Genomic DNA, 25922 nt, shown 5'->3' on the forward strand with positions numbered 1-25922 from the left:
TGTTCATACCAAAGTACAAACTTTAAAAATGGATTTTATATGTGTATTTTATAGAATTATTATAGCATTATTTTCATATGCTATTTTTAGAGTCTCTTATTTCTGTAAAAATCACAGCAACAAACCCAAGAGTATAAAGCTGGAAATCATTTAAAGTAATTAAGAGAATGGTCACTGGAATTTGGGGGCAGATCTCACTCTGTCTAGTTCCAGCTGCTAATAATGGTGGCCGCACGCACATAGTTTTGTCTCCTTTAACCTCAGCCTGCCCACCTTTAAAATAGGCTAAGTGTTAGAGTGCATCTCACTAGACTGTTGTCAGGATTATCAGCTAATCTACAAGAAGCATTTGACCCAGGGTTCAGCAGATAACATAGGTGCTCAAAAACCATAGCTGGTTTAAAAATTACTACTCTGTGGATGACTACTACACTTTCTTTACTATAATTAAGGGTTATATTTTGCTCTGTTTTACCCTTTGGACTTGACTTTCCAGAATTTCTAAACTGAGTTTTAACTGCAAAAGTTCTTTCAGCCTAGCTTTTAAGATATAATTATTTTCCCTCCCCATCTCCAATCCCCTTTTTCCTTTTTTTTTTTTTCCCCCTTGGTTTTTGGGTTTGGGCCACCTCCAAATCATTTTTAGAAGTATGCAGAACACAAATAAATTGATAATAAAATAAGTGTTAAATTGATACATACAGACAATCATAATACTAAATGTATAGCTAGCCATAATATTTTAACTTACAAAGTTTTAAGTACACATTTTAATTTGAAAAAGCCAAATCACTCAAAAGATACTAACAAGTGTTTAAAAACATGGGTATTTCCTTTTAAACATCTAAATGATTATCTTTAAAAATTATCTGTTACCTTGGAATATGCAAGTATGAAAAGTATTATTCACTCAGCCAACAGTCTCACGTATATTCTTGCTCTCTACTGACAATGGCTGTAGTTAGTGGGTGAAATTTATAATTTTAAAAAGTGTAACATATAAAAAGTAATAGGCTCGCCTAGTAAATGCAGAAAGGGCCTCTCTTCCTCACCACACAGAGGTTGGCCAAGCCTATAGACAAACTGCTAACCTCGAAAACAAACTCTAAATGACCTTATCCAATCACTCATGGGCATCACTTCATGCATAAGACTTAGTGGAACAGTTACTATTTCTAAAAGCCTGCTTTCAGAGCTTTTCAGCCCAAAACATGCAATATAATAGCTTCAAAAGGTAACTAGCACAGTTTTAAGAGCTGAAACATTAACTAATGTAAATTGAGATCACCAGTAGAATATCAGATCCTTTTAGAAAAACCATAGAGAAATTTTTGCCTTTCTCTTTTCCAGTTAGTTCCCCTAACATGAAGAATGCCACGAAGTGTATCTGTGAAGTAAGAATGGTGTACTCACTGCCAGCTGTCATCACTTCATGTTCCCGTTCTTCTTCTTCATCCTCTGGCTCGGGATGCCCCTCTTCCCGGTCTCGCTCAGCCTGTTCTTCCATTTCAGCTTCTTCATCAATGGTCCGGGTAAATGAATGCTCCTGAGGATCAACATCTGCAGAGTCTTGGTTTTCTGAGATCTTAGAGAAATAATCAAAGCTACATTGAATATTTTTTTCAAAAACTTCGAAAACTTTATTAAAACTTGACTTTTTTTATAATACTACTAATATCACTAATGCATGAATTTTACTACAAAAACCTAAAAGATACACTGGATAAATCTGAAAGATTAGAAAGAATGTATGTACACCAAATAGGTACAGAGACACCTATATACCCTCCTATCCCCAGTATATTGATTAGAATGTCATGTTATAAGTTGATTCAAATATATATTGCTATTCAGCTATAAAATCCTACAGAGCTGCAACTTAAAATGGGTTGAGTATAAAACCAAGCTAAAAGGAAATTTAAAAACATGAATTTTTATACCATCCAATCTCCCTCAAGCTGTGTATGTTATTATTACTCTGTATAAATGTTTTAACAATTCTAATTTAAAACAGTATTTTTTTAACTTTGTTTTTGGTGAGAATATTTAACTTTACTCTCTAAGCAAATTTCAGTTATACAAACAGTATTGTTTTTAAGGTTTTTTTTCCTTTACTTTGTTTTACCCTAAACAAATCAAAAATAAGAAATCTGATAAGGACAATGTTAATTTTATTTCCCACAGTGGTTCAGCTACTGGACAGAGTCCTTGCAAAAGATATTATGAGCCTCAGGGACGCCTACGTGGCTCAGTCATTGGGTATCTGCCCAGCATCCTGGGATCATGCCTCATACCGGGCTCCTTGCTCAGCAGGGAGTCTGCCTCTCCCTCTCTAGATCCCCTGTGCTTATGTTCCCTCTCTCACTCTCTGTCATAAATAAATACAATATTTAAAAAAAAGATATGAGGAGCCTCAGAATCACCTCCCCCATAAATTTTAGTATAAAGTAAAAGTGAAAAATTTTATTTAATGCATAATAAATGCATAAATAATAAATTCAATGCATAATAAATATTTTGTGATTGAAAGCCAGTAAATAACCTGAGAATTTCATAGAGCCATCGACTCGTACTCATACAATGTATAAGTCATTTATCCCTATAATATGAAGTTTCAAATCCAGGCCTCAGCAAAATGGCAAATTAATACATTTCATGGACATTCAAGGTCACTAACAAATAGATCCATTAAATCAGTGCATGACAAAAGAATACTATAATACAAATGCAGAGACAGAGTTTGGTTTTTAAAATCTAAGATCTCAATAACAGTATAAAGCATCTAATGTATGAAGTTTTAAAGTCAGCATTTCTGAAGGTGATGTATTATCCAGGCTTATAATTACAGGATCATGTTATCAGGATTACCAAGCACTTTACAAATCACCTATTTTTGTTGCAGGAATAACTTCTGGAGCATTCTTCTCTTTTTTTTTTTTCCTAGAGAGAGAGAGCATGCACGAGAGAGCAAGCAGGGTGAGGGGTAGAGTGGGGGGGTGTGTGGAGAGAAAGAATCTGAAGCAGGCTCCACACCCAGTGTGGAGCCCTACGCTGGGCTCAATCTCACAACCTGAAGATCAAGACCTGAGCTGATAACAAGAATCAGACTTAACTCACTGAACCACTCAGGCGCCCCACTTCTGGAGCAGTCTTAAAAGGTTTCAATCTTTTTTTTTTTTTTTAAGATTTTATTTATTTATTTATTTATTTATTTATTTATTTATTTATTTGAGAGAAAGAGAGAGAGCACAAGCTGACAAGGGGAGTCAGGGCAGAGGGAGAAGCAGGCTCCCCATCGAGCAGGGAGCCCAATGTGGGACTCAATCCCAGGACCCTGGAATCATATGACCTGAGCTGAAGGCAGATGTTTAACTAACTGCACCACTCAGGCGTCCCTCAATCTTAATCATCAGTGGTGGACAACTCTAATTATGAGAAGGCTCTCTTCCTTATATTCAGCTATCAGTGATACCCCATTCAATTGTGACCCTTTGGTACTACCTATACCCTCTGGTACATGAAACAAACTTACTTCCTCTTCTACAGGGAAGCTTTATTTTTAAGGCAAATATCAATTCACTCCCTTTTTCATTTCCCTAGGCTAAACATTTTTGACACTTCCAGTTCTTACAGAAGATGACTTTCAGACCTTTCACCAGTCCAAGGTAGCTTTTGTTAATGTCCCTCATAAATTATAGCACCCCAAATTAAATATAATTCAAATATAGTCTAATCAACATAAAATAAAGAAATAATATTTCATATGCCTTACACAACTCTACTTGTTACTACTTATACAGCCTATGAATATACAAACTTTCTTAGCAGCCATGTCACTTGATAAATGTGGGTTAACTAACCCCCAGATCTTTTGCTTATCTAATTTCTTCACTATATAAAGAAGTATGTACTCAATATTTTATCGAGCATCTGCAATAATCAAGGCACATTTTTTCCGTCACATAAACCAATTTGGAGCTACATCTCACAGCCTACAGAAAAACAGAAATTAACTGATTTCCAACTTTACCCATCTGTCTCGTGATGATGACCTGGTCTGAATAAGTTCAAGATTCTTGCAAGCAAGTAAACGACTTCGAACTTTGTACACACAACGGTACACTTCTGATAAGCTTTTACCAGGTTGATATCTAAATAAAGAACCAAAATAGAAAAGTTACCTAATTTCTAACATCATGAGAGCAAATATTTGTCTGAGGATAGTTTTAAGTTACTTGCCGGCTTTCTCCACATGCTTGGCTAAGTAAATTTGTGTGTTTCAGAAGCGCTGCAAGAACAAATCTAGACACAGTGTCCAAGAGTGACTCATTACTTAAAGTTGCACTGTCCCAATCTGAAAACAAAAATGATGCATTGACATTTAAAAGGGCTCAGAAAACAGTTCAGAATAATTTAATCACTTTAGTAATCCAACATCCGAATGATATCATTTTCCTAAACATTATTTAACAGATGTACCTACTAGATGTTCCTTGTGCTAGGGACCTAGCAGCTAACAAATCTAAGTCTCTGATCTCACAGAGTTTCTTTTCTAGCTGGGGCCAATAAATACAAAAATTAGTGTGACAGAAAAGTACTATAGAGAAAAATAAAACAGTGTGGAATTACTATTTTATATAGGCTGGTTTGCAAAGATCTTGGATAAGATACAGGTGAGCAGAGATATAGATGAAGTCAGGGAAGGTGCCATACAGAAACAGTGTCCCCTCAGAAAAAACTAGTATAGAGGCCCTGAGGTAGGTTCAAGGAGGTCACTGTGACTGGAACAAAGGGTGCATTCACAAGTGGTAGGAGATATTAGAAAGTTTGCTGGAGACCAGATCATATAGGCCTTGCAGGCCACTGCAGGTCCTTTATAGATTTTACTCTTGAGGGAACTGGAAGCACCTCAGAAGGTTTTGAACAAAGATACAATATGATCTGACTCGTGTTTTAAAAGGCAGACTTTGACTGCTGAGTGGTTAACTGGACAGGGACAGCAACAGCAGTACTGGAGTGATTCAGGTGAGAAACAATGGCGGCTCAGACCAAAGCAATAGCAGCAGAAGTGGTGAGAAGTGGTCAGATTCCAAATGTGTTTTAAAGGTAGAGTTGACAGGATTTGTTGATTGATCAGATGTGCAAATACAAGAAAAGCCAAAGGTGACTAGAAACGTACTTAGAATGTTGTTGGCATTTACTGAGACAGGAAGAACACTTCAGGAAAACAAGGAGCTGAAATGAGGAGTATGGTTTTGAGCACTATCTATTAAAGCATCCTTCTGGAGATACTGAGTAAACTAGTCAAGAGAGAACATATCTTGTATCTGTGGCCATGAAGTAGATATTATGAACACCATAATGAAATGAATTAGGTAAGAAATCAAAACATTTGGACACAGATGAGTACATGCAATAGAAAACCAAAATCACAGCATTAGATAATAAGAAGTAGGTGGGTGTTTTCTTTAATTCCATGTTAGCATACTAGTACTGTATTTTAAAAATGTAGTATATTTGGTAGATTCCAAAGGGGTGTGGGAGGTTTACTATCTGCTAAACTCTTGTTAATTTGACAGATTTACCATGCTACTTAAAAATAAAGCCAAACAAACAGAAAACACTGATAGAAAATATCAAGCCCCAAGTTAAGTATTTTTCTTAATCCTTCTAAAAGCTCCTATCTCAGATAAAATTTTACATCTTGGTTTTCCAGTCATTTCTGTATGCTTAGGGAAAAAACTAAACTCAGACTTACCTATTTTATAGGCAAAAAAACCCCCAAAAACCAAACAACAAACAAATCCTGACAATATAAACATGTCTGATTAAACAAGACTCTTAAACTAGACCCATTTATACTGCAGGGAATCCTTCAGTAAAATATTTGCCACTGGATTTATCTTTTATATAAATCTGTTTTCCCACAGTAGGTTTGCTTAAAGTGGGATACATACCTAGACTATTTTCCACAAAGAGGAAGAAGAAATTTACATTTAATGTTATTTGTAAAATGCTTTTTCCTATAAAAAAGTAATAGAGTGATCCCTGTGTTTCCTGCTTACATATATTACATATCTGTTAGTCAGTATTCTAAGCTATCTCCGTATTTACCAACTCCGTCCTCTTCATCTTACCTTTACTAACAGCATAATCCTGCATGCTGATCCAAAGGCTTCGCGCAGGCTCTTTTGAACAACCCAATGCCAAGTCTACATACACAGCAATTTCAGGCCGCAGTTTGTAATCAAAAGGCTTCTGTTCTTCATTGCCTGAAAGAGCTACTTCTAACAGGCAACTCATACATTTATCTAAAAATAATTATTCAAGTGACCAATTTTAAGCCTGAACAATTTTGGTACTACAAATAAAATCTTATCACTTTTATTTAATCCATATTTAATAATACATTTCAAACCATTTTAAGAAGATGTACAAAGATAAAGTCCTTTAACATTTTTCAGTGAGAGGTAATATCACCTCCCCATCAATCCCCTCCAGGATGTGTGACCAAACGTAACCCCCAGGGAGGAGTTCTGGCATTCTGATAAGCAAGCACCAGGGAAGCTACATGTCCTATGTTTGAAGCACAGGTCTGGAGAACTCTTCTGTTCAAACTGGAATGATGTCCTTACTGAGAAACATGGCACCACTGGGAAAGAGACTAGACAAGAACTTTTTCCTTTTTCTAGACTTAAGGGAAAATAGTTAAGTATGACTCAAGAGAAAGTGAAGATATCATGAACAGTTTCTCTACTGATATTTACATTTGTTCAAGTAGTTCCTAACTTTTTAATGGGACATTTTGACATTCAGAATTCATTCTCCATTACAAAAATAGCCAATGATACGATTGGGGGCTAATACCAAAAGTCAATTTAACCTCTAATATAACTGAATTATCCTATATATACAATTTTACAAAGGACAATACCCTTTTCCTAATACATGCAAGTATTTCAACATAAAATGAAACATTTTAATAGCTTCATGATTTTATAATTTTAAAAACTGAAAGATAATATTCAAACTGAAATTTATTTTATTCATACTAAAGGCCAGTTAATTGACTGAAGTAAGTACACAGAAATATGAGGAAGGTAGACATAAAGATACTTTTGTCCTCAAGAGGACTTTTGTGATATCACAGAACTAAACACTGACAGCACTGGAACCATGTTCACAATGTTAAACATTCCTTAAAAAACCATTTTACTTTTCTTAATATAACTGTATCTTAAGTGCCAGTCTAGCATTCAAAAACCATGGCCAGAATCACTCTCTGGTTCATAAATGAAATGATGAATATATACTCTCTATTTGGAAAAGGAGGAAAATCTTCAGCAGCTCTTCTCACTCCCACTCCCCAACCCTCTAAACCCAAAGCAGAATATGTGCTTTTTGTCTTGGTTTCTATTTTTTGTTTTCCCTCTCAATTGAGATTCTCTTAGATTAAGATTTCTCTTGTACTTTCCTTTTCGGGCATTCTCTGAGTCTCTTTCTCTCATCAAAGGAATAATGAATTTTCAGTCAGTAAGACCACATGGGCTATCTAATCATCTCCTTATTTTATGTACCACCATTTTAGACCCAGGGAGATTAAAGGGCCAATCATAAATAACACAACCAGATCATCTGTTCAAGAACTGGAGAAATCTTCATGTTCAGACATTCTCAGAGCTAGCCTAGCAGCAAAGAAGACAAATGGGAGATGAGGCAGGAAAGAGAAACCCAAAGGCAACATAAATAGGGAGAAAAAAAATAGGGAGAAAAAAATAGGGAAACATACAAGGTAACATCAGCATGAAAGTAGCATAGGCAGGGAGGAGAAGGGATTGCCACTCATATCTGGGAGGTGTCTGAAAACTGAACACTGGGAAGTCATGATAACCTTAGAGAGCTTTACATTCTATAAAGCACTTTCATAACCTCCAAACCTCAGAAAACAAGGAATCAAACATATTCCCATTTTTATAAGTTAAATGACTTGCCCCAAATGAGCGATAAATGACAGGGTTGGGACCAGACCTACACTGCCCTAGTTTGGACGCTCTTTTCACTACACAGTGCTGTAGGATTTAACTTCTTCTAAGGGCTCCAAGTTATAGTCTCAGATCCCCCACCCAGCTAATGTTTCACTTGTTTGCTACCAGTTCTCTAGTCAGCAAACCCAGAAAAAGAGGTATCTCCAATGGAGATACAAACACAAGCATGTATTTTAAACATTGTAGAGAAGCACATTACCTAACTGAGGGGTGTCCATTTCTACACCATCACTAAAAAGCGGTGTTTTCATCCAATATGCAGTGTCCTGTTCCTCTGGAGACACAGGGGAGCCCAGAAGCATACCACCAAGACACCGCCCAATAAGGAGAGCAATTGTTCTTTCCAGATCCACAAGCCACACCCAGGACTGGGCTGGCTGAGGTAACGGCATGCCAGCAGGATCAATCAGTTCTGGCCCTCCTAAAAACAAAATCATTAGTAATCACTTTTTATCTGGTATTCAAGAGTCTCAATCATTCTCATTCCTATTGCACTGCAATAAGACATGAAGTAAACTAATTTTACACTGAAAACATAAATTATAACGCTTTCTGTATATACTCTCTTTACTAGGCTAACTTAAAATATATTCAAATGAGTTTGCCATCAAATAAAATTTCCCTTTTGGAGTTACTAATTTTTTTTTTAAGATTTTATTTATTTATTTGACAGACAGAGATCCAGAGAACACAAGTAGGCAGCGAGGCAGGCAGAGAGAGAGAGCCAGGGAAACAGGTTGCCTGCTGAGCAGAGAGCCCCATGTGGGGCTCGATCCCAGGACCCTGGAATCATGACCTGAGCTGAAGGCAGAGGCTTTAACCCACTGAGCCACCCAGGCCCCCCTGGAGTTACTAATTTTAAGATAAGCATTAAAAGAGTATACAACAGAGACATCCCAAGGGATTCTATTCCTACTTTTCATTATCTAGATCAAATTTCACCGTAACAGTGAGTACTTGAGGCAGCTCATCCCTCCAAAATCAATATAAGAACTGATCTAGTAAAATGACACTTATTATTGTTTAATGTTTTTAAGGCCCAAATCAGAACTGCCTTGTACTGAAATCAAGACCCACGATTTATTATACACCCATTTTTAAAAGTTCTTCACTTAAAAAAGAAAAACTATACTTAGCCATAAAGATAGGTACAGATGTCAATCAAATCACTAAAGAAAAACAAAGAAGATTAACATGTCCAAAAACTGGTTATTTAAAAAGACTGATAAAACAGACAAACCTCTAATAAAAGATGGCATAAATTCAAAAATTAGGACTAAAAAAGAAGATGTAACCACAGTTACACTAGGGATTTTTAAAAAACCGTTAATGAGTACTATGAACAATTTTATACCAATAAATTTGAGGGGCACTTGGGTGGCTCAGTCGGTTAACCATCGCCTTCAGCTCAAGTCATGATCCCAGGGTCCTGGAATTGAGCCCACCAGACTTCCCGCTTAGCGGGAACTCTGCTTCTCCCTCTCCACCGGCCTTTCCCCCAGCTCATGTTCTCTCTCACATTCTCTCCCTCAAATAAATAATAAAATCTTTAAAAAATAAACAAAAAAAATTGAAAATAACAAAATAACATTTTCTGGAAAGATATCAACTTCCAAAATGGATTTGAGAAGAAACAAAAAAACTAGAACAGTAACAACTAAGGAAAGAAAACTAATATAAAGTCTATCTAAATGCCAGGGCCAGGTGGTTTTATAGATAAACTCTCCTAAACCTTCAAAAAAGATAACCTCTATCTTACATAAATAATTTCAGATAAGCAAAGGAAAAGAAGGGTAGACTCCAAAATGATGCTATGAGGTTAGTATAACTGTGGTAGTAAAAATGACATAAAAATAATACAAAAATGAGAAATTATAGAAAAATATCAGTTATGAGAACACAGAAGCAAAAATCCAAAATAAGATGATACCTAACCTATCTAACACAAAAAGAGTGAATCTTAAAAAGTTCTGAGATACTTTAGAAAAACAAGAGTAAACCTGGAGAGGCTCCATATAAAACCTGATTAACAACCTCCTACAGTTATAACCTTGACACTTGACTTATCTAAACTCAGTGTCATAGAACCACATATATATGTTAAGTAAGATAGGTCCTCATTGTCATCTTGTCCAATTCCAATACTTCCAGAAGAAATGAAGGCTTAAGAAATTATAAGCAACCTGCCATAGATAATACAGCCAAGTCACTAGCTTTAAGCTTTAGTCCAGGATTTTCTTTCTTTCTTTCTTTCTTTTTTTAAGATTTTAAGATTTTATTTATTTGTTTGACAGAGAGATCACAAGTAGGCAGAGAGGCAGGCAGAGAGAGAGAGGAGGAGGAAGCAGGCTCCCTGCCTAGCAGAGAGCCCAATGTGGGACTCGATCCCAGGACCCTGAGATCATGATCTAAGCTAAAGGCAGGGGCTTTATTGAGCCACCCAGGCGCCCTCCAGGATTCTTTCTAACGAAACATGTGGTGGGCTGACTTGAAAGGTTTTTAAGACTTAGTAATTAAACTCCTTTGATAGCCTTATGATAGATTTTAATGGAAAAATACATTAATGTTTTCTAGACATAGTACTTTAAGCTATATCCAAATAAGTATCAAAATCATTTTATAAATTAAGACTGAATTTAAGTGTCATACCTAAAATAAGAATGCTATTTCCTATGAAGTTAAAAAAAAAAATCCATCCACATACAGATTCCCAATTTCCATCTTCTACATTCAGTCATCTATAAATCCAATCAAAATACTAAATATTTTATTGTCAGAGATTTAAAACTAAAGATCTTTTCATTTAAGAAATAGAACTTTTTAATTAAATCAATCCACTGATTGTAAAACGTGTCACTATGCTGCTGACCGAACTGTGAAAGAATGCTTTCCTATTATCCAATGTAAGATGTATCCTAATTTCAATGATGTGAAAATTTGAAATAAAACATGTCTCAGAATCAATGAAATATACTACTCAAACCTAATGACCATATAAAGACCCTACTTATGACACTGTTACATATGAGCAACTTTCTAAGTTTTCTCATCTCAGTCGCCCTTAGGGCTGCAAATTCTTAGACCATAATAACCCTATCTTTTGATTATGTAAAACACCCAAGTATCAGATATGACCTACCTAATGCATGCAAGAGGAACGATTTTTCCCAAAAGCCTTACTCGTTTTACTATGTTTACTTACCATGAAGAGGCCACTGTAACTCTTGGTCTTCTAAAAGAGCAGCAGCTGGCAGGAGTCTATTAAGGCAATCAAGAGGTGGCAACAAGTCGAGGAGGTAACTCAACAGAGGCCGTGCCACTGACACGGGGAGTAACAGTAGAGAGTTAACAATCTGGCAAAGCATACTGCCTGCAGCTGAGACGTATATCACATCTATGAAGGGTAAGAAATTCAACATGGATCAATTGTTTCAAACTTAAAAAAAGAAAAAACCTAAAAAATACTATTTTAGTGTAGAACTAGAGTATACTAATTAGATAACTCCTTGTTGAACATGTACCTGGTAGGTGATGCTGCACTGGTATTTACTCACTTTCAGAAAGTACCACCAACAGACACTTTGTGGGAAAGCATATAGCTGCCTGTGCCAACAAATTCAAAGGATTATAGCTGCTTCCCTTAAAATGCATTATGAATGTCTCATTCACAAATTTACCTTCATTTTTAGATTTACTCAAGAAATATTTATTGAGTACAAAATACCGGGCACTGTCCTAGATGAAAGGCAGACAGCCATGAACAAAGAGCTTTTAAAAATTCCTACCCTCATGATCTTTACATATTATGATTTTTAAACCAAATTTACTTTAAAAAAAAATTAAGATCACTTCAAAGCACCTGTCTTTCTATCTATATTCATTTTAAATTAACTTTATTTCTGTATTTCATTGTATTTGGGGCAGGGAGGACCATCAGAGATGAGTTCCATTTGAAGAGATTAAATTTTAAATACCTGTAGAATGACAAAATGAAGGTGTCTAGTAAGCAACCGTTTTAGTTTCTCAGTTTCTTTCTTTATTGAGTTGGGGAACTTCAGAGATAAGGAGGTTTCGGAGAAACATAATGAATTTTAGTTGCCTTTGAGACAACCAAGAAAATACACCCAACAGTAACTAGAAAAGGCTTTGGTGTGAAAAAGGAGTTCTCAGCCAGATGCAGATATGGAAATCAACACACTCGGGGTGGTCAAAGGAAATGGACCAGATCAGATCATTCACAGAAAAAAAAAGGGTTGAAGGCAAAATTAAGAGGATCTTAAACATTGAACGGTATGTCCAAGGAAAAAGAGCTTATAGGAAACAACTGAAAAAAAGTGATCAGAGAGATATGAGGCAAAACAGGATTGTGACTATAGAGAAACCCAAGAGAAGAAAACATTTCAAAAAGGAAAATGGGACACTGGAAAATGCTGAAGAAAGGTAGAGAAATAGCAGATAAAAATTCACTTTATGCCATTTAAAATTAATCTTTATTTTTTTTATTATGTTCAGTTAGCCAGCAAATTAATCTTTTTGAGTATCATTGAAACGCCTTTAAATTAGGGCTCCTTCGTGTCAATTATCATCTTTCAAGATCTGTCATTATCCATCACTGTTACCATCACCCCAAACCCAAATCCAAGGGATCTTTAATAGGAAGGAGATTAAAGACCATTCCTATTCCACTCAGAAGTTTCAGGTCTCTTAAGGCTTTGGGAAGGCTAAGAATTTCTCCTTTATAACCACTGATTAAATGTCAAATCCAGTACCAAACACACCTCTTAATTTTTCTCCAACGCTGCCATTCCAAGGACTTTCTTTGAGCAAATTTGCAGAACGTGAATAAATATCTGTGGCATGAGGCAACAAGAGCTGAAGATGTTTATGAAGCAGCGCCACGCTGCTTGAGTTCTGGGGGGAAAAGTTCTTAAATTACTACTGTGAAAGAGTCAAGGTCCAGAAATATCATGCTTGCCCATATATCTGAGTTTCAAGATCCCTGAGAGATCATCATAAAAGGCAAAGAATCACATACCTCACTAATGCTATTGATATGGCAAAATGCCAGCAGCTGTTTCTGCAGTGAACACAGGAGTTCATGAAGATGAGCAGGCTGGCTGTTTTCTGAAGATGATGTTCCAAGTAGAAATTTATCACTATTCTTTTCTAGTTCTCCAAAGGCTTGATCCTAAGATGATATATAAATGAAGATTATATTTGAAGCGCTTGAAAATGAAAAGTCAAGGCCTACCATAAATGATTCTGATTTAAGAAGCCATTGTCTCCTTTTTCCCCTTATTAATATTTAAATCTTTGTGCTGTTGTTACTAGCTATTAGCAAAACTCGTTAAGTTAATTTCAATATGTTTTACCACTCAAAAAAAAGTAATACATGTTTCATTACAGAAACTTTGAATATAGAGAAAACAGTACAATACCCACAGACGACATACGCCATATTTTAATAAAATTGCTTTCCACAGCTCTTGTGTAAAGGTTTTGTTTTCACATGGTTGTGAAAGGACACAACTGAACATTTGAACCCAATTCTCAGAAATTAGTTTCTGATTATAAAAGAAGTGGTATCAACTATATTTAAATTTAAAAATACATAGAAAAAAAGAAATGGACTAAAGAGACATGACAACTAAATACAGTGTGTGATCCTGCATTTGAGGGAGGGGTTGCTATAAAGCACTTTTTTTTAAAGATTTTATTTCTTTATTTGACAGAGAGAGAGGGAGAAGGAGCCTCCCTGCAGAGCTCAATCCTAGGGCCCTGGGACCATGACCTGAGCCAAAGGCAGACACTTAACCGACTGAGCTTAACCGACTATAACCAGGCACCGCTATAAAGTATATCATTAAGACAGTCATAAAAATGTGAATATGGATTGTATATTAAATTGTATCAATGTTAAATTTTCTGAATAATTGTCCTATTATTATATAAGAGAATGCCCTTCTTAAGAAATACATGCTTGGGGCGGCTGGGTGGCTCAGTGGGTTAAAGCCTCTGCCTTCAGCTCGGGTCATGGTCCCAGGGTCCTGGTCCCAGGGTCCTGGGATCGAGCCCCACATCGGGCTCTCTGCTCGACAGGGAGCCTGCTTCCCTTCCTCTCTCTCTGCCTGCCTCTCTGCCTACTTGTGATCTCTGTCAAATAAATAAAATATTTAAAAGAAATACATGCTTAAGTATTTAGGAATAGTCAGCATGGCATCTATACTCTCAAATGATTTAGAATAAGAAACAGACAGAGATGGTAAAGCTAATTTGGCTGAAGAGTAGAGGGAATTCTCTAATTCTTGAAACTCTTGTGTAAGTTTTAAATTATTTCAAGTTAAAAATATTTTTTAAGAAAACTGTTCTTGGGGCGCCTGGGTGGCTCAGTGGGTTAAAGCCTCTGCCTTCAGCTCAGGTCATGGTCCCAGGGTTCTGGGATCGAGCCCCATATGGGGCTCTCTGCTCCGCGGGGAGCCTGTTCCTCCTCTCTCTCTGCCTGCCTCTCTGCCTACTTGTGATTTCTGTCAAATAAATAAATAAAATCTTTAAAAAAAAAAAAAGAAAACTGTTCTTGTAAAAAATTTAGAAAATAACAAAACCTTATTTAAAAACAAGTTAATGGAAGAGATTATGCTGAGTGAAATAAGTCAAGCAGAAAGAGTCAATTATCATATGGTTTCACTTATTTGAGGGAAATTGGAAGGGGAGGTGAACCATGAGAGACTATGGACTCTGAAAAACGATCTGAGAATTTTGTTAAGGGGTGGGGGGTGGGAGGTTGGGGGCACCAGGTGGTGGGTATTGTAGAGGGCACGGATTGCATGGAGCACTGGGTGTGGTGCAAAAATAATGAATACTGTTATGCTGAAAAAATAAAAAATTTAAAAAAAAAAAAAAAAAAAAAACAAGTTAAAATCACCATTTAGCCAACACCCAAATAAAATCACTATTAATATTTTTTAGTGTACTTCTTTACTTATTTTTGTGACTTTTGCATTTTTCATAATACTGCATATTTTTTTTAAAGATTTTATTTATTTATTTGACAGAGAGAGATCACAAGTAGACGGAAAGGCAGGCAGAGAGAGAGAGAGAGGGAAGCAGGCTTCTCGCTGAGCAGAGAGCCCGACGTGGGACTCGATCCCAGGACCCTGAGATCATGACCTGAGCCGAAGGCAGCGGCTTAACCCACTGAGCCACCCCGGCGCCCCTGCATATTTTTTTTTAAAGGTTTTATTTATCCACTTGACAGAGATCACAAGTAGTTAGAGAGGCAGGCAGAGAGAGAGGGAGAGGGAAGCAGGCTCCCCGCTGAGCAGAGAGCCTGACGCGGGACTCGATCCCAGGACCCCGAGATCATGACCCGAGCCGAAGGCAGTGGCCCAACCCACCGAGCCACCCAGGCGCCCCTGCATATTGTTTTTAATCTTCTCTTTTCCAACAGATTTGTAAGCATTATGTCTCCATGAACCATGGGTATATAAATTTTAAGAGTCATAATATTGCCTTGAGCATATGTACCATAATTTACCTAGCCATTTTAGATATTTAAGTTGTTTAAAATTTTGTATCTTGGGGTGCCTGGGTGGCTCAGTGGGTTAAAGACTCTGCCTTCGGCTCAGGTCATGATCCCAGGGTCCTGGGATAGAGCCCCACATGGGGCTCTCTGCTCAGCAGGGAGCTTGCTTCCTCCTCTCTCTCTGCCTGCCTCTCTGCCTACCTGTGATCTCTGTCTGTCAAATAAATAAATAAATAAAATCTTTAAAATAAAATAAAATTTTGTATCTTATAAAGATGTGATGAACATCTTTATGCATAAAGTAATGGTCTATGTTTACAACATGTAAGACAGAGTCTCAGCACATTTTAAGGCCCTTGCTGATGTAAGCTGCCAAATAAGCACTGCTACAGACTGAATGTTTGTGTCACCTCAAAATCTGTATTTCGAAACCTAATCCCCAATGTGATGGCATTTGGAGATGGGGCCTTTGGGAAGGGATTAGTGCCCTTATGAGAGAGACCCCCTGTGTGAGGACACACAGCAAGAAGACAGCTATCTATGAACCAAGAAGTTGGCACTAATAAATCTGCCAACATTTTGATCTTGGATTTCCCACCTCTTTAATAGTGAGATATAAGTCTGTATTGTCTAAAAGCCACCCAGTCTATGGTATTCTGTTTATAGCAGCCCAGAGAGACTAAGACAAACACCATCATTTCAAAATCTTAGAATATGACAGGGGCACCTGGGTGGCTCAGTCACAGTTAAGTGTCTTACTCTTGATTTCGGCTCAGGTCATGATTTCAGGGTCATGAGATAGAGCCCCATGTCAGCTTCCACACTGGGCATGGAGCCTGCTTGAGATTCTCACCCTTGCACCTCACTCTTCCCCGCCTCCCCCCCCACCCTCCCATCACACACACACTATCTGTCTCATTTAAAAAAAAAAAGTAAAAAAGCATGACAGATTTGGTTTAAATCACTTTAGAAAGAAACAATAATTTATGGTTTTCACCCAAAAGCAATTGATATTTTATTTCCATTTCCATATAACATAGACATCTATCCCAGCCCTAATGATATTAGGAAGGCACTACTTTATTTTTCACTAGTTAATTTTATCTTTAATTGTAGTAAAATAAATACAATATCAAATTTATCACCGTTTTTGAATATTCAGCTCAATAGTATCTCATGTGTTCACATCGTTGTGCACATGGTGCTTTTAATTATATAAATGCAAGATTTCATCTTCCTTTGTAAGAAGGACAAATAAAAGCATTAAGAAAGCTCTGACTCAAGGAGGCTAGATTCTTGCCGAAAGTACACGTAGCAGCTACACAAGGAGGTGCCCTAAAGATGTACCACAATTACCTGGCAGCAGCTTCTAGAGCTGAAGGCAAAACTATCAAATCACAGTAACTGGAGGATATTTGCTTTCAAAGGACAAGTGCATCAAACTGTATTTGTGGAGTTAAGAATCCCATCCATGGGTTTCACACTTGATAGTGACAGTCAGTCTACTTTAAGAGAAAGGCACTTCATGCCGCACCAATACTCCTTACAACTTTGGAAAAAAATGTTCTGTCAATAACAAAGGACATTATGACATTGTTCCCATTCCATGTGCAGCCAAACATCAGATCAAATTTATATTCTTAAATCTGAAAGAAAGTAACTATATAGGTCCAACTGTTATTCAGATTTAGCCACCTTTTAATGTGGACAGAATAGAACACTAAGACTTGCACGGAAGAAGATACAGATCTGACCCTGACGAGGCCTAGGAGACAATATGAAAGGATACACACACCATTCAAAGTTAAGTCACACAGTATACCTTGTCTCTAAAAACTGCTCAAGTTTACTAAGTTAAAATTACATGGTTAAATAGGGCTATTTGGGTAAGGCTTCCCTGAAGAAGTCATAGATCAGTAGAGCAAGCTGGAAACAGATAATGCCATGCCCATGAGCTCAGATGAGTGGTGTGTAAGCCAAATGGTGAAGGATCTGAAGAGGTTTTAATTTACTACAATGAGGTTAGTCCAGCAGTAAGATGCAGAGAAGAGACCAGCAAAAAGTGACAATAACTACAATACTGATATTAGCATTAGGTCATGATGTTGTGGGTTAGAACCCACAGAAATGTTTGGGGGGGGGGGAATCTAAGAAACACTTAGGAATTAAAAGCATCTTAACACAGGGAAAGCTGTAGTGTCCACTGTCTTCTCTCTTACTGACCAGCCTATTCCTAGTAAGTACCAACCATACTATAATTATAGGATTATATCTGGTAAGGTTATTCCCTTTCTTATTCTTCTTTTGCAAAATGTTGATGACTATGTTTATTTGTTTATTCTTGAACATTAACATAAGAAACACTTAGTAAAATTCTTAAAAAAAAAATCTTTTTGGAATTCTCAATTACAAGTCATTTAGCTCCCACAATATTTCAGAAGATCTGACACATGTGTTCTGCCTCTGGGGGAGTGGAGTCTGTAGTTTTATTTATTTTATATGTATTTAAATGTCAAAATACCTTAACCTGAAGCCATCCCTATCCTCTCCAAAAAAGAAACACAAAAAACAAAAAAATCCAAGCTTTATTCTTTTTTTAACTACAAAGAAAAAGAGCAACTTACTGTATAAAATCCTAAATTTCTTAAGAGAGTCTTCATCAAAATTTCAGCCAGATGGGTGTCTGGATGGCAGCTCGGAGTGCCATAAGGTTGATCTGACAGGTTTCCATAGCCAGTACACACAGAAGAGAGGTCAGCAGCATCGGAGGGTGAGCTATAGCCAAGTAAGGAAGCTACATGGGTATGATCTTGCAAACTTGTCAGAATGATATCCAGTTGCATTCGCTGAAGAAAAATATTTTCATCAATGAAATAGGTACAAATGATTAATTTAAAATGCACTTAGAAAGAAAAAATGATCCCACTTAACATCCTGATATTTTAGGAAGTATATAATTAAAAGAAAAGCTATTCCACTGATACCATTTGGAAAAATGTAACTTACAGCATTTTATTCCTTCTTTTACTATAATACCCAAAACTCTCAACAAAATGGTACTCTCTGCATAATGATTTTAGGACTTGCAAGAGTAGGAAATGTCAACAGATAAATTATACTATATTCTTCTATCCAATCATCAATGTAACTATTCATTCTACTATTTAAAATAAATCACCTGAAATCTAAACTACTGAAAACTACTCATTGGAGGCTACTGTAGATATTACTTTGCCAATGAGGACCACTTTTCCCCTGAAACCTGTAACTCTACAATTGATAGTTCTACTTGGTCGAACAAAATGTATTTATTTTAATGTACATAAGATCTTAAAAATGGAAAGAATAAGCACATTCATGTCCTCAACTACATTTTCATAACAGTCATCTTCTTTTACTTTTTTTATAGAAGCAATTTCAAACAACGTTCTGGGTATGGAACCAACAGTAGCACAGGACCTTGATTTTAACTTAGCACACTATAAACTAAAATGTCTCTGGTTTGATAGTATAAGCAACAAATTATTAAATTTTAATAATTAACCCCAAATTATTTAATAGGTTATCATTTGCTTCACATTCATTAGAATAATGGGAACTCTTCCAGCAGAAAATATTAAATTAGGATTTACTAAACCCATAAAGTATTATTCCAAGAACACATGGTAATCAATAGCTTTATTTCCCCCTCAGTCTACTGCAGTGTCTGTGATATTACTGGTTTACTTAGATACCATGCAAAGGCTCACCTGTCCTTTAGATAAGCTCTCCCATCTATCAGGTCCTTGGGGTAAAAGAGAATGAAGCAATTCCATACGTTCTCGTAATGGAGGTAATAGCATGGTTGCTCCTACTGACAAAGTTTCAATTACCACCTAGTATCAAAAAAAGAAAAGTGTATTTATTGGCCTACTCTTTACCTTTTTAACAGAAACACATGAAAAATAAATGCACTGGGGTGCCTGGGTGGCTGGCTCAGTGGGTTGGGCCTCTGTCTTCAGCTCAGGTCATGATCTCGGGGTCCTGGGATCAAGCCCTGCACCAGGTTCTCTGCTCAGCGATGAGCCTGCTTCCACACACCCCCAACCCCCCCACCACCCCTGCCTGCCTCTATTCCTACTTGTGATCTCTGTCTGTCAAATAAATAAATAAAATATTTAAAAAAAAAAAAAAAGGAAAGAAAAATAAATGCACCCATTAGGATCATGGAAGTCTGAAGAAGGTAGATCACAGAAGTCTGAAGAACGTGACATGAAAAAAGAAAGCATGCAATCCTTTAGATGTCTTTAAGTAGAATAGAATAAATATTTTGAATTTGCCACTAATAGCTAATCATCATCCAACAAATATTTAGTGTTGACTCTATTAACATTGGGCCTGGTAAGACTCTTCGCAATGTGCTACAGATGCAGAAATGAACAAGCCAGAGAGAAGTCCTGCTTCTATAAGCCTATAGTCTAATGGGAAAGAGACCCTGAGGCAAGTAATTTTAAGTGTGAAAGGAGTCACAGATAGGGAAAGTAAAAGGATGTACAAACTTGATCAACATACACAAAGATCACTAACATGGCCTATGGGCTCACAGAAGGTCTTCCTGAGAATTGGGCATTTAGGTTAAGAATTTTATTTTATTTTATTTTATTTAAAGATTTTATCTATTAGGGCACCTGGGTGGCTCAGTCAGTTGGCCGCCTGCCTTCAGCTCAGGTCACGATCTCAGGGTCCCGGGATGGAGACCCGCATCGGGCTCCCTGCTCAGTAGGGAGTCTGCTTCTTCCTCATCTCCCAGCTCATGCTCACTCATGCTCTCTGTTGCTATCTCTGTCTCTCTCTCTCAAATAAATAAAATCTTAAAAAAAAAAATTTTATTTATTTATTTGAGAGAAAGAAAGACAGAGGGCATCACAGAGAGTGAGCATGAGTTGGGGGAGAGGGAGAAGCAAGCTTCCCAACAAGCAGGGAGCCCAAAGTGGGGTTCAATCCCAGGACCCTACGATCATGACCCGAGCTATAGGCAGATGCTTAATCGACTGAGACACACATGTGCCCCAAGGTTAAGATTTTTAAAACAAGAAGGACTTAGACCAACAAACATCCAGGTAGCTATTAAGAACAGCTACATTGTCGGGGCACCTGAGTGGCTCAGTGGGTTGAGCCTCTGCCTTCGGCTCAGGTCATGATCTCAGGATCCTGGGATCGAATCCCACATCAGGCTGTCTACTTGGCGGGGAGCCTGCTTCCCCTCTCTCTCTGCCTGTCTCTCTGCCTACTTGTGATCTCTCTCTCTGTCAAATAAATAAAAATCTTAAAAAAAAAAAAAAAACAGCTACATTGTCTTAGGCCTCATAATTTCTCAGGGTCATAGCTTCCTTATCAGTAAAATGAGGGTGCTGGACTAGAAAAAAGAAGCACTTGATGATTAAGAGCTCTTGTAAATTTAGAATGAAGAAATTTTAAAAACCTCAACAGAAGGTTTAGAATATAAAATTAAATCTCTCATACAGTAGTTGGAGGAAAATGGAAAACAGGAAAAAAAAACACAAGAAAAATTATGAGGACTCATCCAGGAAGTCTAGTATCCCAATAATAAGCAGTTCCAGAAAGAGAAAACAATGAAGAGGAAATCAATATACAGTATACTCCAAGCAACTTCTTGAAACTGAAGACTATGAGTTTGGAAATTAAAAGGGTCCACCCAAGCATAAGCCACAATGGTTAACAACAGACCCACACCAGTTCCTATTATTTTGAAATGTGAGAACACAAAGGACAAATAGAACTTGCTACAGAACCCAGAGAGAAAAGCAGATTTCCATACAAAGGATAAAAATTTGAAGAGCACTGATTTTTCTGAGTAAGAATAACTGAAAATTAGAAGACAATGACTTCTATGGGTAAATGAGTTCTTAACAGGAAAATGGATTTAGATTAGAATTTTACCCCCTCAACTATTCATGAAGCTATTCAATTCACAAACTACTTCATTGTGAGTATATTTTCAAAGAATATTTTTCCTATCTACCCTCTCTTAGAAGCTACTAACAGAGGTAAAAAACCAGCAGACACCACCTTAACCAAGTGATCACAGTCAAAATCTCCAGTTACAAGACACGCCAATACCATGAACCCCATGATGTAGTGTACGGACGACACATCATCATTTCTGTGGCACTCTTGCCAAAAATGTATAACCTCAACCCAATCATAAGAAAACAACAGAGATCTTCAGTAAAATAACTGACCATGACTCAGAAATTGTCTAGGTCATCAAAGACAAGGAAAAAAATGAGAAATTGTGACACAGTGTAGGAGACTGGGGAGAAACAACAATTAACTGTAATACAGGATCCTGAATAGGATTCCTCAAAAGAACAAAGACATTACTGGAAAACTGATCAAATTTCTAATAAGCTGTTTAGTGTAATGAATAGTATTAAGCTAATGTTAATTTCTTGGTTTTGATAATTGTATTGCAGTTATATACGACATTAGCATTAGGGGAAGCTAAGTGAGAAAACTATTTTTTATGCAACTTTTCCTTAAGTCTACAAATGACTCAAAATAAAGCATTTAAAAAGAAACCAAAAAAAGCAGCAAAAGTGAGTGTACAAATAGATTAAGTTCCTAGAAGTTTCAGAGATAAGGAACAGAAACAGCTTTGTACATATCCTGAGGATTCATTTCTGAAGGACTCCCCTAATAGAGAAACTACCAAGGACAGTCAAGGAATAAATAAACAATTTCTAAAGATAATTTTTAAAGTTTACTTTCCTTATTTTATTCCAGTACTTTTTGGCCTTTTAAAAATACTACACTATCATTCCTGATAAATACCAAAACAAAAAAGTTCTCATTCACCACCAGGTTAATATCTCTTCTACCCACATGCCAGGGATATGTCTGTCCAGCTGAAAAATCAGTCATCTTCTATTGATATGTAATTCACGTGTCACAAAATTCACCTTTTTTTTTCTAAGTATAAAATTCACTGGTTTAGTATATTCAAAGAGTTGTATAACCATCACCCCATTCTAATTTTAGGACATTTTCATCACCCCAAAAAGAAATTTTGTGTCTATGAGCAGTCACTCTCCTCTCACCCTCCTCTAACCCCTAACAACCAATTGACTTACTTTCTCGATGGGTCTGCCTACTCTATACATTTCATATACATACAATCATATAATATATGGCCTTTTGTGACTGGCTTCTTTCACTTACCACAATGCTTACAAGGTTCAGTCATGCTATAGCATGTTATCAGAATCTCCTTCCTTTTTACTCCTGAATAAGATTATCCTGGTACAGACATACTACATTTAGTTCATTCATTCATCACCTGACAGACATTTGTTCATTCCACCTTTTCGTTATTATGATTAATATTGCTATGAACATTCCTATACAAGTTTTTGAGTGAGTACAAGTTTTGTACTCTCAGGTACAGACCTAGGTGTGGAAATGCTACATTATATGATAACTTAACATTAAACTATTTAAGGAACTACCTGCTTTCGAAAGCAGCTGTACCATTTTACATTAACACCAGCAATATACAAGAGTTCCAATTTCTCCACATCCTCACTAACACAACCCTGTTTTTTTGATTTAGCCTCTAAGTGGATGTGAAGAGTGTTTCACTAAGACTTTGATTTGCATTTCCCTAATGACTAAGACTGTTGAGAATTTTTTCATGTGCTTACTGGCTATATGCATATTTTCTCTGGAAACATGTCTACTCAAAATTCTTTGCTCATTTTTGAAGGTGAGTTATTAAATATAAATAAATAAAGTTGGGTTATTTAGCTTTTTATTGTTGAGTTGTAAAGATCCTTTATATATTCTGGAAACTAGAATTTTTTTTTAAGATTTTATTTATTTATTTGAGAGAGACTGAGCCAGAAAGAGAGAGCATGAGCAGGGGAAGGGGCAGAGGCAGAGGGAGAAGTAGACTCCCCTCTGGGGTGGGGGAGGACACGGGACCTAGATTCCAGGACCCCGGAATCATGAACTGAACCGAAAACAGATGCTTAATGCCAACTGAGCCACCCACTGTCCCCGGAAACTAGAATATTACCAGACATACGATTTACAAATATTCCTCCCATTCTATGTATGAGTTTTATGTTCATTTTCTTGACAATGCCCCTTGAGGCATAAATGTTTTCCATTTTGATGAAGTCCAATTTATCTCCTCTCTTTTTTGGTTTCCTGTGCTGTCCGTGTCATATCTAAGAAACTATTGCCTAATCTAGGATCATAAAGATGATGGATGAGTGGATAAGCAAAATGTGATATATATGTACAACAGAAGATTATTAAGGCTTAGAAAGGAAGGAAATTCTGACACGTGGTACAATATGGATGAACCTTGAGGACATTATGCTAAGTGAAATAAGCCAGTCACAAAAAGACAAACAGTTTCAGGATTCCACTTATATGACATATTCAGAGTGTGAAAATCAAAGAGACAGAAAGTAGAATGGTGGCTACCAGAAGCTGAAGAAAGGGGAGAATGAGGAGTTATTGTTTGGTGGGTACAGAATTTCAATTTTATAAGATGAAAAGAATTATGAAGAAGGGTAGTGGTTGAACATTATGAATGTATTTAATACCACTAAACTATATTTAAAAGTGGTTAAGGTAGGGGTGCCTGGATGGCTCAATCATTTAAGCATCCAGCTCTTAATTTTGGCTCAGGTCATGCTCTTGGAGTTGTAAGACTGAACTCTGCATTAGGCTCCAAGCTGGGAATGGAGCCTGTTTGAGATTCCTTCTCTCTCCCTCTTTCCCTTCCTATCCCCTCTCCCCCTCTCTCTCAAAAAAAGAAAAGGTTAAGATAGTAAATTTTATGTTATATGTGTTTTACCATAATAAAATATAAAACTGGATCCCTGTCCTCAGAAATTTATCCTCTGGTGGAAAAGACAGACACGTTTGTGAACAGACAACTACAATACAATGTGATGCAATGAGCACACATACAGGAGAAACCTAACCTGGCAGGGGAACAGGGAATGAAAGGCTTCCCAAAGATGACCTTTGTCTTAAAGGATGAGTTAACCAAAAACATTTACTCCCACCAAGAAAAGGAATAAGGGAAAAACATTCAATTGAAGTCTTCCAATATATGGTTGCATATATGAGCTACAACTTTAAGGAAAGATGTGGCTTGAGATACAGATTCCAAGTCCTATATGCTTACCTCTTGAATTTCATCTGGGACAGTTGAATCCATCAGTCTGAAAAGCAAATTTCGAAGTGGACCTGCCTGTCTCCCAAGAATGCTGGTAGCGACCCCTCCCGCAAGTGCAAGAGCAAGGTGATTTGAAAGCAGCTTCAGGCACAGCTTGAGGAAATTGTGGTGTTCCCTGAAACCAAACAAAGTGCTGTGAACTTCTGGAACATAAAAAAGCATGTGCTATCCAGTTTGGGTAACATTTTTTTCTCTTTAAAAATTTTGTCAAATTATGACCAATAGTGATTTTTTAAATGAATTTAATGAAATCATGGGTAACTTTTCCTAAAGGTCATTATCAATAAGTACCTAAGTTTAGCTCTTTTTTAGATTCTAAAGAAGTTTAACATAATTGAGGGGAAAACAGAACAAAAAAGTAAGTCAAACTCAAAATGAATAATTAATAGATATTACACACACACACACACACCAATATACATATATATAACATACCTTGATGAAGGGAAAGGGAGTGGGGGAATCTCACTGTTTATTTTATCACAGTATCTCTCAAGAAAAGAACGCAGGTGTGAGAAGGTACTCTCTTCAAGATCTACACAATAAGGTCGGTGCCATGCAACAACTTGTCTAGAAGGAAACATAAGAAAATCATGTAATAGCCTTAACAGAGGAATTTTCACATATGATCAAAAACAAAATTTAAACCATTACTAAAGATGAAAGATTTCAACAAAATATACAGAAAGCCTTCTTGATTATAAAAGTTAAAACCCTTCATTTTATCAACCAAGGAAAACCAAGAATTTGTCATCCCTGGAGTTCTTCAAAAAGAAAACATATAGACACAACCTGCTTTGGAAGGTTGGATATTCACTCACTTAAAGGCAAAGATCTGAGCCACAGGATCTACTACAGTCTTCTGGTTCTAAGGGTCTGTAAAATGTATATTTCATATTAAGAAAAACAGCCTGACTCTGTAGAAGAGAAAACTGAAAGCTATTAAAAGAAAAACTCCTGAGACACCTGGGTGGCTCAGTCAGTTAAGCATATAACTCTTAGTGTTGGCTAGGACATGATCTCACGGGCCACGAGATCGAGCCCCACATCAGGCTCCACACTCAGTGGGAAGTTTGCTTGGGATTCTCTTTCTCTGCCA

At 36.8% G+C, this 25922-nt stretch overlaps 1 protein-coding gene across 7 annotated transcripts in view; it reads right to left on the bottom strand.

Moving 5' to 3' along the window:
* Positions 1-25922, bottom strand: part of HERC1 (HECT and RLD domain containing E3 ubiquitin protein ligase family member 1) — a 195961-nt gene that overhangs the window by 97826 nt on the left and 72213 nt on the right. For all 7 annotated transcript variants that reach the window (XM_047736349.1, XM_047736348.1, XM_047736351.1 and 4 more), the window contains 12 exons: positions 25259-25393; positions 24773-24938; positions 19317-19442; positions 18192-18413; positions 13081-13233; positions 12824-12956; positions 11248-11439; positions 8245-8466; positions 6138-6311; positions 4240-4354; positions 4031-4151; positions 1414-1585 (listed from right to left, as the gene is read on the bottom strand). In XM_047736349.1, coding sequence (XP_047592305.1) covers positions 1414-1585; positions 4031-4151; positions 4240-4354; positions 6138-6311; positions 8245-8466; positions 11248-11439; positions 12824-12956; positions 13081-13233; positions 18192-18413; positions 19317-19442; positions 24773-24938; positions 25259-25393 — 1931 coding nt within the window. The remainder of the gene's footprint in view (positions 1-1413; positions 1586-4030; positions 4152-4239; positions 4355-6137; positions 6312-8244; positions 8467-11247; positions 11440-12823; positions 12957-13080; positions 13234-18191; positions 18414-19316; positions 19443-24772; positions 24939-25258; positions 25394-25922) is intronic.

Source organism: Lutra lutra, chromosome 7 (genome assembly GCF_902655055.1).
Source record: "Lutra lutra chromosome 7, mLutLut1.2, whole genome shotgun sequence".
NCBI classification, from domain to species: domain Eukaryota; kingdom Metazoa; phylum Chordata; class Mammalia; order Carnivora; family Mustelidae; genus Lutra; species Lutra lutra.